This window comes from Lampetra fluviatilis, chromosome 1 (genome assembly GCF_964198595.1).
Source record: "Lampetra fluviatilis chromosome 1, kcLamFluv1.1, whole genome shotgun sequence".
NCBI classification, from domain to species: Eukaryota; Metazoa; Chordata; class Hyperoartia; order Petromyzontiformes; family Petromyzontidae; genus Lampetra; species Lampetra fluviatilis.
The window spans coordinates 12,297,954-12,314,220 of NC_136275.1; the positions used below are offsets into that span (position 1 = coordinate 12,297,954).

General features: G+C 49.8%; 1 protein-coding gene across 1 annotated transcript in view; it reads left to right on the plus strand.

The window, feature by feature from the left end:
- LOC144932397 (POU domain, class 6, transcription factor 2-like) overlaps window positions 1-15,813 on the plus strand; it is a 55,264-nt gene extending 39,451 nt beyond the window's left edge. The window contains exons 8-10 of the mRNA XM_078856409.1: window positions 13,457-13,583; window positions 14,328-14,496; window positions 14,730-15,813. Of these exons, the coding sequence (XP_078712535.1) occupies window positions 13,457-13,583; window positions 14,328-14,496; window positions 14,730-15,369 (936 nt within the window). The 3' untranslated portion in view covers window positions 15,370-15,813. The remainder of the gene's footprint in view (window positions 1-13,456; window positions 13,584-14,327; window positions 14,497-14,729) is intronic.
- The last annotated feature ends 454 nt before the right edge of the window (window positions 15,814-16,267 follow it).

Here is a 16,267-nt window from a genome sequence, read left to right on the forward strand (position 1 = left end):
AAATGTGCGTGCTTAATGGGATCGGCGCGCTGTAAACCGCCAGCTGCGGAAAGTATGGGGGCGTTGGCCGCGACCGCGGATGCACCAATCGGTGATGTTCCCGCTACCCCTGAGGGAGAGGACTCGCTGCTCTCACTGTCGCTGATTGAGTGGGGCCGTCTCCAAATGGCTGACAGCTCCCTGCTAGCGTTGCGCCGCAGGGTGGGGGGTCCCGAGGAGGGCCGGGAGCGAACTGGCTCCTGGGTACTCAAGCAGGGCCTGTTAATGAGATGGGACAATTTGTCCCGGCGGCACGCACTCGTGGTGCCGTCCGCTGTGCGGGGGAAAGTTGTCCTGGCCGGACATGAACGCCTCTTGCATTTGGGAGTAAACAAAACGCTTGCTCTGCTTCAGCGTGACTATTATTGGCCGGGGATGGGGAGTGATGTGGTGAATATTCTAAAGGGGTGTGTTGATTGCGCCAGACGGAAACCGCCGCCCGTGGCATCAAATCCACCGCTGCAATCTATTCAGGTCTCGCGCACTAACGAGCTCGTTGCGCTCGATATTTTGGGGCCTTTTCCAGTCACGCCTAGGGGAAATAAGTACCTGTTGGTTGGTGTCGAATACTTTACCCGGTGGCCTATGGCGTGGCCACTCGCCAACCAGTCGGCGGCGGCTGTGACGGACGCCTTTGTCCAGGGCTACGTCCTGGACAAGGGGGCTCCCGAACGCTTGCTGACCGACCAAGGGAAACATTTTTCAAGTAAATTGCTGCAAGAGGTGTGCGACCTATTGGGTACTAAGAAGGTGCGTACCTCCCCGTACCACCCACAGACAGATGGGATGGTGGAGCGACTCCACAGGACTTTGACTTCTATGCTGTGCCAGCAGGTGTGTGAGGCACATGTTGACTGGGACCTGCAGGTCCCGGGGGTTCTCGCCGCGTATAGAATGGCCCCCCATGCAGCAACGGGATTTTCCCCATTCTATCTGATGTATGGTCGGGAAGCCGACCCGCCCATGGAAACGCAGCTGGGACTGTCCGCACCACGAACGAATTCGAAATTGGCTGAACATATTAAATTTAACATTCATAAGCTGACCGAGGCACGGGAGGCCGCACGGCTTAATTCGCGGGCTCGCCAAATTGCCAACGAGCATTTGCGTGCACGGAAGGTGTCCGTGCACGACTGGAAACCAGGCGATAGGGCCTGGCTGCACTGCCCTCAGGCACCTTTGGCTACGTCGCCTAAATTGTTGAAGCCATGGCGGGGATCCGTGGAGGTCGTGTGGGTTGCACGCCCCCAGTGTGTTCAGATAAAATGGGGAAAGCGCCGTTGGTACATCCACCCCTCCCGACTGAAACCGTTCTCGCCTCCATATGGCCTCCCTTTGTGTCGTGAGGGCCGAGCATGTGACGTGACCGACGACCCAAGGGGGGAAATGTCTCCGCCTGATCCTCACATGTCTCCGCCTGATCCGCTCCCAGGTGTCTCGGAACTGACAGCTGCCGACCACCGGCGGCCGGATCCCCGCGGCGCGGCCGGTCCTTCCAGGCCCGATCCGCGCCTTCCAGGGCTGCCGGAGCCACCAGACGGTCGTCAGCGTCCCGTCCCATACGATGGACCGTCCAGGCGGACTCGCGCTAAGTCGCGCTACTTTTCATGACCAACCGAATGAGGGGCCGATGCGGCCGGAGCGCCTCGTCACTGCGTTCCTCATCGGCTCGACCGCTCTATCACCCCGGTGGAGGAGCGAGCGGAGGGGGGGGGGGATCAATAGTCACAGAGACACTGGACACGTTCATTTTCTTGGATTTGCTTTTATTGTGTTGTTCATCGGGTTGTACATAGCTTGTTGTCTAGGTGTTGTGTGTTGTTGTTGACTTTTATTGTGTTGGTTGTCGGTTTGTACATAGGTTGTTGTCGGGTGTTGTGTCGTTGTGTTGTTGTTGTTGCGTTACGGGGCACACTGGGGGGTGGGGTTTTTGTTGTGTTGATGTTGTGTTGTGTTGTTTAGCAGCCGGGCCGGCTGCGAGCTATGTGGGAGGGGGTGATGTAGTGGTGATACGCGCTGGGGTAGGGATCGTGTGCCAGCGCGTAGTGATTGGCTGTGTGTGTTGGTGACGCGCGCTGACGGTGAAGGATCAGGGGTCAGCGCGGGGTCGGGGGTTATGAGGCAGTGATTGGCTGGGTATCGGTGACGCGCGCTGACAGCGATGGGATCCTGGGGCAAGCGCGCGGGGATTGGTCAACTAAGGGGGATGCTCACGTCGAGGTCCGCATACGCTCCGTCTCCCGTGAGCGGGGGCTATATAAGGTGGTGCGCACAGGCGCACGGGGAGCGAGTGACCAGCGAAGACTGAAGACGGAGGAGGAAGCGATAGGGCCCTGCGCCACCTAGTCCCGCTGTCCTTGTAGGGGCCGGGGCTCTGTGTGACCCAGAGGCGGAACTCTGGGACCCGGGGCCGAACGTCCGTGTGAGGGCCGGCCCTTGGGACTCAGAGGTTGTGGCCCACACCCAAGCTGGGGTGGGCCTGTAGGCTCCACGGACGTTACGGGCTGGAGTGCAGTGTGAGCATGCAGTGTGAGCATGCAGTGTGAGCATGCAGTGTGAGCCTGCAGCGTGAGCCATAGTAACTACACGTGTCAGGTGGAGTGTGTAGTGGGAGAGGTAGTGACCACACGTGTCAAGTGAAGTGTGTGTAGTCAGAGGAAGAGTGACCACACGTTGTATCGTGACAAGTCAAGGTTTAATAAAAAGTGTGCTACCCGTCAAGTGGTTTCCTGCCGTCATTCCGAATACTTCACCTGTATAAAAGACACCTGTTCACAGAAGAAATCAGTCAATCAGATTCCAAACTCTCCACCATGGCCAAGACCAAAGAGCTCTCCAAGAATGTCAGGGACAAGATTGTAGACCTACACAAGGCTGGAATGGGCTACAAGACCATCGCCAAGCAGCTTGGTGAGAAGGTGACAATAGTTGGTGGGATTATTCGCAAATGGAAGAAACCCAAAAGAACTGCCAATCTCCCTCGGCCTGGGGCTCCATACAAGATCTCACCTCGTGGAGTTGCAATTATCATGAGAACGGTGAGGAATTAGCCCAGAACTACACGGGAGGATCTTGTCAATGATCTCAAGGCAGCTGGGACCATAGTCACCAAGAAAACAGTTGGTAACACACTACGCCGTGAAGGACTGAAATCCTGCAGCGCCCGCAAGGTCCCCCTGCTCAAGAAAGCACATATATATGCCCGTCTGAAGTTTGCCAATGAACATCTGAATGATTCAGACGACAACTGGGTGAAAGAGTTGTGGTCAGATGAGACCAAAATGGAGCTCTTTGGCATCAACTCAACTCGCCATGTTTGGAGGAGGAGGAATGCTGCCTATGACCCCAAGAACACCATCCCCACCGTCAAACATGGAGGTGGAAACATTATGCTTTGGGGGTGTTTTTCTGCTAAGGGGACAGGACAACTTCACCGCATCAAAGGGACGATGGACGGGGCCATGTACCGTCAAATCTTGGGTGAGAACCTCCTTCCCTCAGCCAGGGCATTGAAAATGGGTCGTGGATGGGTATTCCAGCATGACAATGACCCAAAACACACGGCCAAGGCAACAAAGGAGTGGCTCAAGAAGAAACACATTAAGGTCCTGGAGTGGCCTAGCCAGTCTCCAGACCTTAATCCCAAAGAAAATCTGTGGACGGAGCTGAAGATTCGAGTTGCCAAACGTCAGCCTCGAAACCTTAATGACTTGGAGAAGATCTGCAAAGAGGAGTGGGACAAAATCCCTCCTGAGATGTGTGCAAACCTGGTGGCCAACTACAAGAAACGTCTGACCTCTGTGATTGCCAACAAGTGTTTTGCCACCAAGTACTAAGTGATGTTTTGCATAGGGGTCAAATACTTATTTCCCTCATTAAATACAAATCAATTTATAAAAAAATGTACATGTGTTTTTCTGGATGTTTTTGTTGTTATTCTGTCTCTCACTGTTCAAATAAACCTACCATTAAAATTATAGACTGATCATTTCTTTGTCAGTGGGCAAACGTACAAAATCAGCAGGGCATCAAATATTTTTTTCCCTCACTGTACATCTGACGTCATTCGTCTCCCTCTACCAAAAGCAAGTGAGCTTATTCGTAGGTGCTCTCTTTCAGCCAATAGGGATCCATGTTGCTCGTTGGCCTCTGTTGTTACTGCCGCGCCTGAGGGAGGGGGCGGGATAGGTGAGAGAACTGGGGTCTACAACATTGACCCCAGATGTGGCGCCACATCCAGGCAGTGATGATGAAGTGGCAGCGAAGATGACATGTAATGTGGCTTAAGATGGCTAGGATGTACGAACCATCGACGATGTCCCAGTTGAATCTGCACACATTGAGGCTTTAGCACATCCACAATCCTAACAGGCCCTTGCCAAGAGCGATGCAACTTTGGTAATGTGCCTATCGGAACCTGAGGACAATGGAGCCATGCAAGGTCCCCCACCTTGAAGGGAACCGGAGTAGCACATGCCAACCTCCGACGCTCATTCGCACCCTTTTCCGCAGTCGATGACGTGAGAGCAGCTGTACGAGCCTCCTGCAGTCTCTACAAGGGCAGGCGAAGAGCAGCCGACCAAGAGACCAATGTGCTTGGAAGTTGGACTAATTGACTGTCAATGGGTGGCTCTGGTTCTCTGCTGTACATTAAGTAGAATGGTGAGAACCCCGTGCATGCATGTGGAGCCAGGCAGTAAGCCGCCAGTATACCTCGTATATGCATGTCCCAATCTTTTTGGAAGTCTGAAACAACATGACATAACATATTGGACAAGGTGCGATTCAGTCTTTTCACCATGCCATCCGTTTGAGGATGGTAGGGAGACATTTGGACCTTCTTGGTACCCAGTATGTTACAAATGTCCTGCAGTAGTTTGGAGGAAACTTTCTTTCCTTGGTTTGTAAGCAGCTGTTCTGGCGCTCGCTTGTTCAATGCATACCCCTGCAATGAAAGCAGCAATCTGCTCGGGTAAGGGCCATGCCATTGGCCAGTGGGTAGCATATTCCAAATCCATCAACAAATATTTGTTACCCTTTGTGGTGCGTGGAAACGGGCCAAAAATGTCCAATGCAATGAGCTCATTTACCCGTTTTACTGTAATGGACTGCAAGGGTGGTCATATGGGTTGAGTGGGTGGTTTCCGGCTAATGCACTCCAGGCATTCCGTTACCCATTTCTGCACATCTGCGCCATGCCCCACCAATAGTAATTCTGTTTCAAAGTGAAGTGTCTTTCGGTGACCCAGATGTACCAAGCGGTCAACGTGGATTTCGTGGAATAGTTGTTGAAGCAGAGCTTCTGGAACTACAAGACGCCTCTGAGACTTGATATCCCAATACATAAGCAATCCGTTCCACACAATGAAGTGCAGCTCTGGTAACGCCTCCCCTTGCAGTGTGCTTGTCTCTGTCCGTTTTCGTAGCACTCGCAAGGAGCCATCGGTCGATTATAGCATGATCCATTCAAGTGTAAGTGCCAGGTGACAGTCTGTTGGAGCCATAGCGTGACCGTCCCCTGTAGACTGCACCGGCGCAAGTGGACAACTGCCAGTAGCTCCTTGCAGGTTACACAATAGCGTTACTCGGCCGGAGACAGCACGTGACTGAAGTAGGCTATGACCACCTCTACTCCATTCTGCAATTGTGACAAAACTCCCCCGATGCCTACATCAATCGCATCAGTGTCAAGAATGGATGGCAGAGAAACATCAGTGTATGCTAGAGGCGGAGCCTTTGGCAACTGTTCACGCAAGGTAGTAAAGGCCTTCTCTTCGGCCTCCCCTCAGTGAAACCTCTGTTTTTTGGCAGTCAGTGCATGCAGGGGCTTGGCAATGCTCGCAAACTGCAGCACAAAGCAGCGGTAATACGACACAAAGCCAACAAACCTCGTGACCTCGGCATATGAAGTTGGTGTCAGCCATTCCCAGATGCAAAGTGTTTTCTCTGGTTCTGTGGCAACTCCTGTGGCGCTAATGACATGTCCAAATAACGAACGGACGACTGCACTAAGTGACATGTGGATGGTTTGAGCATAAGCTGGGCAGCACACACTCTAAAGAAGACCTGTCTCAGTCTATCTTAGTGCTCCTCGAAGGAGAAGCCAAAAACAATCATCATCCAAATATATGACATTTTCCCTTTTAAGTCCTGCAAGCACCAATTCCATGAGTCTCTGAAACATCACCGGCGCTGTAAGTAACCCCATGGGTAATCTGTTAAATTGGTAAAGTCCCTGGGGTGTTCTGAACGCTGTCTTTAATTTAGAACTGTCATCCAATGGCATTTTCCAAAACCCTGATGACAAATCTAATGTCGAGAAGAATTTTGCCCCTGCTAACACATCCAAAAGAGTCGTTAATGCATGGCAAGGGATATGCATCAGCTAGCGTCACCTTATTCAGGCGTCGGAAGTCAACACAAAAACGTAATGAGCCGTCTGGTTTCTTCATCAACACAACAGGTGCTCCACAGGGGCTCATCGATGGATATATGATGTCTGCCTGCAACATCTCTTCCACCTGCTGAACATGTGCTCTTTCTACTGGCCCTATCCAATAAGAATCCAAGCGAATTGGCCGTGTATCGCCTGTATCAATGTGATGTTCCATTAGGTTTGTATCGCCCAAGTAATATTGTCCTTTACTGAATGTCCTGGAACTCCCTCAGCAAGTCAGTTAGTTTTTCTTTCTGCATCTAGGATAACTACAGGTTCTGCATAGAGATGGCTTCCGTCCATGAGTCATCTAGTGGCACCCTTGTGTGGTATCAACGTTTGCATTTGTGTGACATGCGCCAGCACCGTCCCTTTGTGAAGGACAACTGGTGTGTCAGCTGTATTTAGAACCTGTAGAAATAGGTTTTGGTGGCGACAGAGGACTATATCCGCCCCTACCAGTTAATGGTGACTTGCCACCCCGGCCACTGGAGTAACCTAAATAGGGGAATCTGGCCGTGTTATAACAAAGGGGTTTCGATATCGAAGAGGGACCAGCATCTGTGCTACCGGTGGAATAGTGACAGATTCTCTAACCTGAGCCTGCACAGAGAGCTGGTCTCCCTTCCCAGCCTAAAAAAATACAGCCGACCCCCAGACGGCATTTCTAAATTACCTTGATCCGTGAGGGTCTTGAGGGGCATCTGGTTTAAATAACATTATGTAACACAATTTTTGTTAATGGGTAGAAAGTGTTATTTCGTAATTGCTTATGCCTAAAAAGTATAGAAAATGGCTATTATTCCCCACAAATTTTGCTTTTGTGACCAGGACAATGATATTTTGAAATTTACCGATTTTCAATTAAAAGAATGGTGAATTAAAGTAATACAAATATTACTACAAAATATTTAGAAGTGAGTAGTTTTTCTAGATTTATGATTATACTTTAAAACACTTTCACGAATCAGCCCCCAAATGTAGTCTCCCATCATGTTCTCGTTATACTGTCCTTGGTAGTGGCGTTCAAAGTCCAGTATATCCTGGTGGAAGCGCACGCCTTGCTCCTCCGAGTACGCTCCCATGTTCTCCTTGAATTTATAAAGATGACTATCAAGAATATGGACTTTGAGGGACATCCTACAGCCCATTGTGCCATCATTCTTCACCAGAGTCTCAAACAGCTCCACATAGTTTTCGACCGTTTGATTGCCCAGGAAGCCACGAACCACTGTGGCAAAGCTGTTCCAAACCGCTTTCTCCTTACTAGTGAGCTTCTTGGGGAATTCATTGCACTCCAGGATCTTCTTTATTTGTGGTCCGACGAAGACCTTTGCCTAGAAAGCTTAGGGAAGATGTCTTGAAGGGACTTCAAGGCTGCTGAGTCCTTATCTACAGCTCTGAAAGAATTGTTTCATAAGGCCCAATTTGATGTGCAGTGGTGGAATCAGCACCTTCGGGGGGTCCACCAGTGGCTCCCACTTGACGTTGTTCCTCCCCACAGAGAACTATGTCCGCTGTGGCCAGTCCCGCCTTGGTGTCCCTGCTGTCCCAAAGGCAGGGAAAGTTGGTAAAACCACCTTGGAGACCCATCAGGAATGCCACCATTTTGAAGTCTCCGATGACCTCCCAGCCGTACTCATCATACTTCAAGGCGTCCAGCAAGGTCTTGATACTGTTGTAATCCTCTTTGAGGTGCACCAAGTGAGCCAGGGAAAGAGACGGGTACATGTTACCATTATTGAGCAGCATGGCTTTGAGGCTTCTGGATGAGCTGTCAATGAAGAGGCGCCACTCATTCTGGTTACAGGTGATTCCAATTGCCTCAAACAGACTGGTCACATTGTGGCAGAAGCAGAGCCCATCTTGACGGGTTAAGAAGCTGCAAAAAGGTTGGTGACACTTCCTCTGATCTGCGACTTGCACACTTTCATCCAACAAGTTCCAATGGTTGAGCCTAGACATCAAAGGCGCGGCATTGGATGTGGTGAGACCAAGATCTCTGATCAAGTCGTTGAGATCTTTTTGGTTGTAGTATGGGGTCCTCTCCTCAGCTCCACCTCTGAAATTGTCATCTGGATCTACAATGTCATCCTCGCTCTCTGAGTTGCTGCTCTCTGAGTTGCTGCTCTCTTCGAAAGACGGCTGCTCTCTCTCCAGAGGAGTGGGTACGGGGAGCTCATGGCAGTGTGGCACCGGGGCGATGGCTGAAGGAAGGTCCGGATACGTGATAGCAGGTGCATTCTTGCCAGTCCGACGTTTAGAAGGATCCACCATGCAGAAGAAGCAGTTGCTTGAGTGGTCAGTGGGTTCCCGCCAAGTTCTTGGGATAGCGAACTTCATGGCTCTCTTTTCCCCTCTGTACCATCCTACAAAAATACATTTATTTCACCCATGACTAATGTGTAAGAGATTCTCGATACATTTTTCATGTATATATTTTTTTCAATAACATTGAAAATTGTAAAATATTATGAAAGAAAAAACTTTTACAATTTTTTTTAACAAATTGTATAACATTAAATTCCGAGCAACAATTGTCCATCTTACCTTCCAGAGTTTTTTGCATTGCTTGCAGGTGAAATGAGGTGCCCAGAGTTTATCTTGATCCCCGACAGGCATGCCGAAATATGCCTTATAGGCCTCACACATCTTAGCAGATGCTTCCACAGAGTACTTTTTCGCTCTTGTCTTTGATAAATTGGCCGCAGACATAGCAAAATGCGTCTGTCAGATGCTTGCAGCCTCTTGATGCCATCTCAGAAAAATGCAGATATGTATCCACTTAGGCAGCTGGAACTAAACTGGTGGGCTTAAGGCCCCTGTAATTATACTACTGTAGTGAGTTCAACTGAGTTGCAGACGTACTCTTTGGAGGCAACACATTTATGAATACCAACACAAGGGGTAACTGCCCCTTAACAAGATAGCAACCTAAGGTGGTGGGCCACCAGGCTAACTACACTAATTTCACCATAACTAGCTACAACGGACCGGACCACAGCTCGGGTCCCGGTCCATGTGTTGGTGACTCTGTAGGACGTAGAACATAGATTCTTCAGGATGAACAACAGCAGCCGGTCCCTCTCGGGGACCTGGTTTATATCCTCTGTGGCATGGCTGGCCCCACCCTTAGCGACGACCACCTTCTGGAATCCTCGAGCAGGATCTTGACCTGACATGTGACCACCCCTAGCCCCCACTTGGGGGCCCTGTGTAGACTCAACTGGTCAAGTGTCCTCTGGGGTCAACCAGTGCCACGGCCTATAGTAACCCCATTCCCTTGGCCGGTACTCTCACACCCTGTCCTGTAGAGCAGGGGTCCCCAACCCCCGGGCCACAGACCAGTACCGGTCCGTGGCCTGTTAGGAACTGGGCCACACAGCAGGAGGTGAGCGGTGAGTCCGCGTATTGCCCGCCCATTATTTTATTTACCACTTCCATCCGCGCCTCTTTCCTGCACTGCGCACTTGTCTCAGTCACAGTTTTGGTAAGCCCACAAGCTAACCCTAGCCAAAGAGTAAAAAACAAACGTCGCTGGAGAGCTTCTTTGAAAAGGGGGAAAGACCCAATGATGAACCCCCCCGCCCCCACCCCCGCCCCCCCCCCCCCCCGGTCAATGAAAACATTGTCTTCCACGAAACCGGTCCCTGGTGCCAAAAAGGTCGGCACTGCACGCAGAGCGTGGTGCCATCCAGCACTGTCAGTCAGCGCTCACCGAGCCCCTCTGGGGCTGGTACTGCACCCATATATATGTGGTGTCCGCGATATCTATACATCGCACGCCGTGCCTCTCTAAGGCCAGCATTACACAGTGACATCCGCAATGTCACTACACTGTTATTTATATTATTGTAAAGTTCTAGAATGTTCTAGAAGTTACTCCAAGTTTACTCAGCACTGCATCTATCTGGAATGTTCTGAAAAACAGGTAAATTTCAAAATATAACTGTCCTGGTCACTAAAACAAAGTTGGTGGGGAATAATAGCCATTTTCTGTACTTTGAGGCATAAGCAATTAGGAAATAACATTTACAAAACATTTAACATGAAATTCAACTTCCGTCACGGTACCCCAATACCCCCCGCCTCTCCTGCATAATGAAAAGATGTTGTCAATCGTCTTAACTCAGCCTAGCATCCGCTCCCCCCCCCCCCCGATTCCACACGGCACCCCCCCCCCCTACCGTGGCTCCTCCCCCCTCTTACCCTATATAGTCGCGTTTCTCTATTAGCTCTCTTCACTTACTACAGTGATTTTGGCTGTAACAGTTCCACCTGAAGACAGAAGCTTGTGTTGCCTCCGAAACGTCGTGATTTAATTTAGTTGTGTTCATTTATTTTATTTAAATTTTTTACCTACGTGACTTTACCGAAAAAACCAAAGAGTATGAATCCTTGCAGTCAGGAAAGCTTCAAATCTAGAAGGAAATAACACTTACTAATTCTAGATTTGAAGCCTTCGTGACTGCAATGATTCATACTCTAAGGCTTTTTTGGTAAAGTCACGTAGGTAAAAAAAAAATAGAAGTATTAATAGAAATAAAATAATAAATCACGACGTTTCGGAGGCAACACAAGTCTCCGTCATCAGGTGGGATCGTCACAGCTAAATTTACTGCATCAAGTGAGGCAATATTCCAAGAGACAAGCCCTTAAATACAAGTTAAGGGGGGAGGGGCTTATCTGAATGTGGTAACCAGGGAATGGGACGTGGGGGTGGTGGGCGGGGCTACAAGAAAAATTGGCGAACGTCGACCTGTGCAATTAATTTTATTTTATACTTCTATTAAATATTTTTATTTATTTATTTTTACCTACGTGACTTTATCGAAAAAGCCTAAGAGTATAACACTTACTACCCAGGAACAAAAATAATTGTAACACAGTGTAATCAGTCCCCAGTAGGCAGGGAACAGCCAATTTAGAAGAGACGAGAAACGGGCCCGTAACATGTAACTCCCCAATACAAATTACTGTATTTACTTGTCCTACAATTCCCATGCTTCCCCCATTCGGGGCTACAAATTGACTCTCATGGTTGCTCCCAACGTCGTTGCTGAGGCTGGCTCGGACATTATGGAGGATCTGGTTCCCAATGGTTCCTCGTGTGCTGGACTACCGGCCCCCTCTTCCACTTCTCCTATGCATGCAACCACTCATGTTGGCTTCTTCATATCCTCCTGGATCCTGATACACTTAACCATCCCTAGCGACGTTTGCTCCTCCTCTGGCAATATCGGAAGAAATATACCCATCTGTTGAGTCTGCCAGCAGTCTCTCTGCTACCAAGGAGTCCCAGGCTGCATCGTCCAGTCATGGGAAGGCGGCTTGGGCACGAGAAAGGAGTGCCCTGCGGTACGCTAAGGGCGACTCCAACTCCTTACATGATCGGTTCTGGAATCGGCGCTTCGCACTGGATGGCGGGTCAAAGACCTCGGCCATCTCCCGATAAGCATCCGTCAGTGTGGATCTTCTTGCCTCTGGAATTGTTAAGATGGTCAAGGCGTCATCGAGGACTGTGGGTAGGGCCTTCAGTGCCGCCTCCTCCTCTGACCAGTCCAGGCTCTTGCAGGACACTTCAAATAGCCATACAAAGGCGCAGCAGTCACCTCCCGCCACCATAAACTCCTTCACGGGACCCAGCTTGTGGTTCCGGGTCCTCCTTCCATGGTCTCATTGTTCTTCACTTGGAGATGGCTGTCTCCTACTTGCCTCTCCTCTTCGTCCTTGTCTGCCCATCCTCTGTGACTTTCGTGGTGACTCCTCTTCTTCCACAGGTATATTCACCTGCTGTGACTCACTCTCCCCGAGGAAGAGAGAGCGATTTATCGGTTCTCCCTATCCCTACAATCGGGGATTCTCCCTTGGTAGCGCGGTAGCCTCTGTGGCTCGGCCTATGATGGTGGACACCATCCCCGACGGCAAGGACCGCCCGACGACATGGTTCTTCTGGCTATCCTGGAGGTGGTTCTTATTGTGGAGTCACCTGTCTCTGCCCCCTCCCCTTTAGCGGCAGTCCCCTTGCTTGACCAGTTCCCTCCGAAATTCGTTGTAGTAGCAGGATGACGTCTGTGAGGCGATCCATTCGCTCTTCCATCCGTCTCCATCCCTCAGCCATTTGTGGCCCTTCTGTATCCAGCATCTCTCTCCTCATCTTACTGCCTCAGCTCTGTCCCTTCGGGAAACGTGGCCGCCAACGGGCTTCTTAATGGTCGGCCTTCTGGGCCATTTCGGCCCAGGGTGCTTGGGGTTGCCACTACCCCAATCCTCTACTTCTCCTGGAGTCTCGATGGGGTTCCTTTAGTGACCAGCGCGAGACATCTTGTAATCGATCCCACCACTGCCACCGATCTAATGACTCCAACACGTTGGTTGTAGAAAAGGTGTGAGAAGATTTCATTAAAATCTGCAGCGTGCGTTCATGTCAATTTCCACCATCAAAAGTGCCCCGAGCCTTCCCAGATCCTTTTCCCCTCTCTCCCGTTTTCCTCCATCCAATCACTTCTCTCCTCCCATCCCTCGTCACACCTCTTCTCATCTCCCATTTGCTGCGCGCACCTTTCCGCGTCGGGAGGTGGTACGTCTGACGTCATTTGTCTCCCTCCACCAATGGCAAGTAAGCGTATTCGTAGGTGTACTCTTAAAGCCAATAGGGAGCCATGTTGCTCGTTGGCCCCGCGTTCCACACGCTGCTCACGCATGTGTCTGACCTGCCTCTCCGTTTGTGCAGGTAAGTGCTCTATACAAGCACAAGCAACAAAAACTCAACACATTCATCAATAACACTGCCCTAAAAAGAAAAAAAGATACGAGGCGACATCTCGGACAACGGCCCTTCATCTTCTGCTGCTATGGAGAAGGGTGATTGTCCCAAATGTCCCCGATTGTATACTTGTTTTTCCTTTTAGGGGCAGTGTTTTTGACACGTGTTGAGTTAATATAAATGTATGTTCATGTTGGTGCTGCTGCTAATTCCAGCAACTCCAAGGGCAACACAGGAGCCAAGTTTCCCCGCAGCACACCCTGACGGTCGGACCGAGCCAAGGATCCCCAGTCCCACAGCCTCTCTCCCCAGCCTCGCCAAGCATTGGGCCGGCAGTCCACAGTGAGTTCTGATCCACTGTTCAATAAACTAACACGTTCCTTCGGAGTGGGCAGGTAGGAACTTGGTTGGACAGCGCATTCGTGCGATCCGTGTCACGCGGCGCAAGCTGCGTGGGGCGGCGCGTCACGTGGTGCTGAGCCCGCCCGAAGCGCTCTATGAAATACAAATCGAGGGCGTGGCTATGCACGAAAGACAGACAAATAATCCCTGGTGGGCAGTGTGGAACTGTTGTTCCTACCTGTATCAAAACTGTTAAAACGATGTATATGTGTTTTACCAGGTAAGGCCCACTGAGCTAGATAGTTATTATTCAGAAGCGACCTCGCCATAAATGATAGCCTAATGAAGTGGCTTATTTTGTGAAAATTTATAACAGCCAAATACTTTAAACGCATGTGTGTAAATATGGAGGGAAAAACTGGGGGACCCGAAGAAAAATCCATGCGACCACGAGGAGAGAAACATGCAAACTCCAAATATACAGGCGTCGAGGTCGGGATCAAACCTATGACCTCCTGTATACCAGGCGAGGTAGTTAACATCTCGCCACCGTGGCACCCACAAAGACGCACCCACTCCTGAAGGCTGCCGCTACACTACAGGAAATTGAATTAAGCAATCAAAAAGCACACGATAGAACAATAAACAATGATCTGTAAGAAGGAAACTTGAGAATCTGCAGTATTAATAATATTGTACAGTAATGACATGATGCACAAATTACCTGTGTGTGTGCATGTTCAGACCCCCAGGGTGCTTGCAGCGATATCGACAACGTGAAGCTGGAGGAGATACGCGAGTTCGCTCGTGTGTTTAAGATCCGCCGTCTCTCGCTGGGGCTCACGCAAACACAGGTTGGACAGGCCATGAGCAGCACCGAGGCGCCCGCCTACAGCCAGTCTGCCATCTGCAGGTAACTGGCATGTAATCTTGACAATTTTCACCATTCTCAGAGAAACGGTTCATTCGGTGATTTAATTGGTAAAACATCATGTGAAAGCTGCAGCAATGATGTGATATTTAACGCTACTACAATACATTTTTCTACATCGGGTTCTTCCATATATCCAATTTACGTGAGTCTATTAAAATTGTTACAGTGCAAGCAGCCAAGTGAGACTCTCTTCTCTCTCCGACTCCCGGCAGAAACGCCCTCTTCATGCGAGCCGACGTGTTCCTGCCGGCCTTCGGAGCAAGAAGAGGAGAAGGGATTAGCGATGGCTGGCCTCTTGCTAGAGATAATGCTAGCACTACTAGCACAGCCAGTTCCACACCGCCCATCAAAATGAATCCCGGGCTTTTATGTCCCGCCAGGTTCGAGAAGTTGGACATCACACCTAAGAGCGCGCAGAAGATCAAGCCTGTGCTTGAGCGCTGGATGACGGAGGCTGAGGCTCGGCAGCGCACCGGCCTGCAGAGCCTGAGCGACTTTGTGGGGAGCGAGCCATCGCGGAAGCGCAAACGCCGCACCTCGTTCACGCCTCAAGCACTGGAGGCGCTCAACGCTTACTTTGAGCGCAATACGCACCCGTCTGGCCAGGAGATGACGGCCATCGCCGAACACCTGTGCTACGAGCGTGAGGTGGTGCGCGTGTGGTTCTGCAACAAGCGGCAGATGCTGAAGAACACCATCAAGAGGCTCAAGACTCACGAGCAAACGTTGCCCATGCCGGACAATACGTTGGTCGTGGCCCCCGTGGAGACGACCATGGATGGCGGTGACTCCAAACCAAAGAAGACATACACCTCTCGCCCGTCATCGAGACCACTTCCCCCCATGCTGTGAACAGAGGCGCGTGCGCAGCATGAAGAACGTCGAACGTGCACAGAAAGATACGCAGCACTCACACTCTCGGTGCTGTGTGCTGCATTGTGGTGTAGAGACCTACTTTGAAAAAGTAAATTTATAGACAGGGCATGCTTTATACCGTATTCTTCATATTCTAATAAACCTAGAGGCAATCAAATGATAAACACATTTTATAGGTTTCACGTGCCATGTTCTTACAACACAAATTAACTGAACAAAAGACATTAAACACATTTGTGTCATGTTGGCAGATACTAAAGGACAAAGCACCTATCGCTCTTAGCTACCAGAAATGGCAGCGCATTATGCCATCAAGAGTGACCTATGCTTCTCATTTCTATGCATAGCTTTACCTGCAGCTAAGCATATTTTAGAGGAAAACATATGACATACACATTTTATCCCAGCGACTTAGATATTAAGGATATCCTTGTTTATTTAAGGAATAATTGACCATTATTGTGAAGCAGTATACAATATATTTTTGGTCTTTTTTATATTGTATATATGGGAGGGTACCCTACTAAGATCTACCTGTGAGGTATATCTTCACTGTTGCAGTGTGCAAGCTTTAACATTACAATTGTGTTGGTGAGAAGTTTCGAGCCAAAGAAAAGTCTAAATAAACCAAAACCAACATCACAATGAGAAGCCACAGAACAATCTTAACTCGTTTACAAAGCGGAGTAATGATTCTTCACGAGAGGATGCTTGCGCACCATTTTGGTCAGTTAAACATGAGCTCAATATCGCAGAGGTTGTATTTGTATCAAAGGGAGACCCCCTGACATGAAGAGTGTAACATTCATGAGAGCTTTAACCAAAAGAGTTCGTGTAGTTTTGCACATGAAATGCTACCTCCGTAGCATTGAAT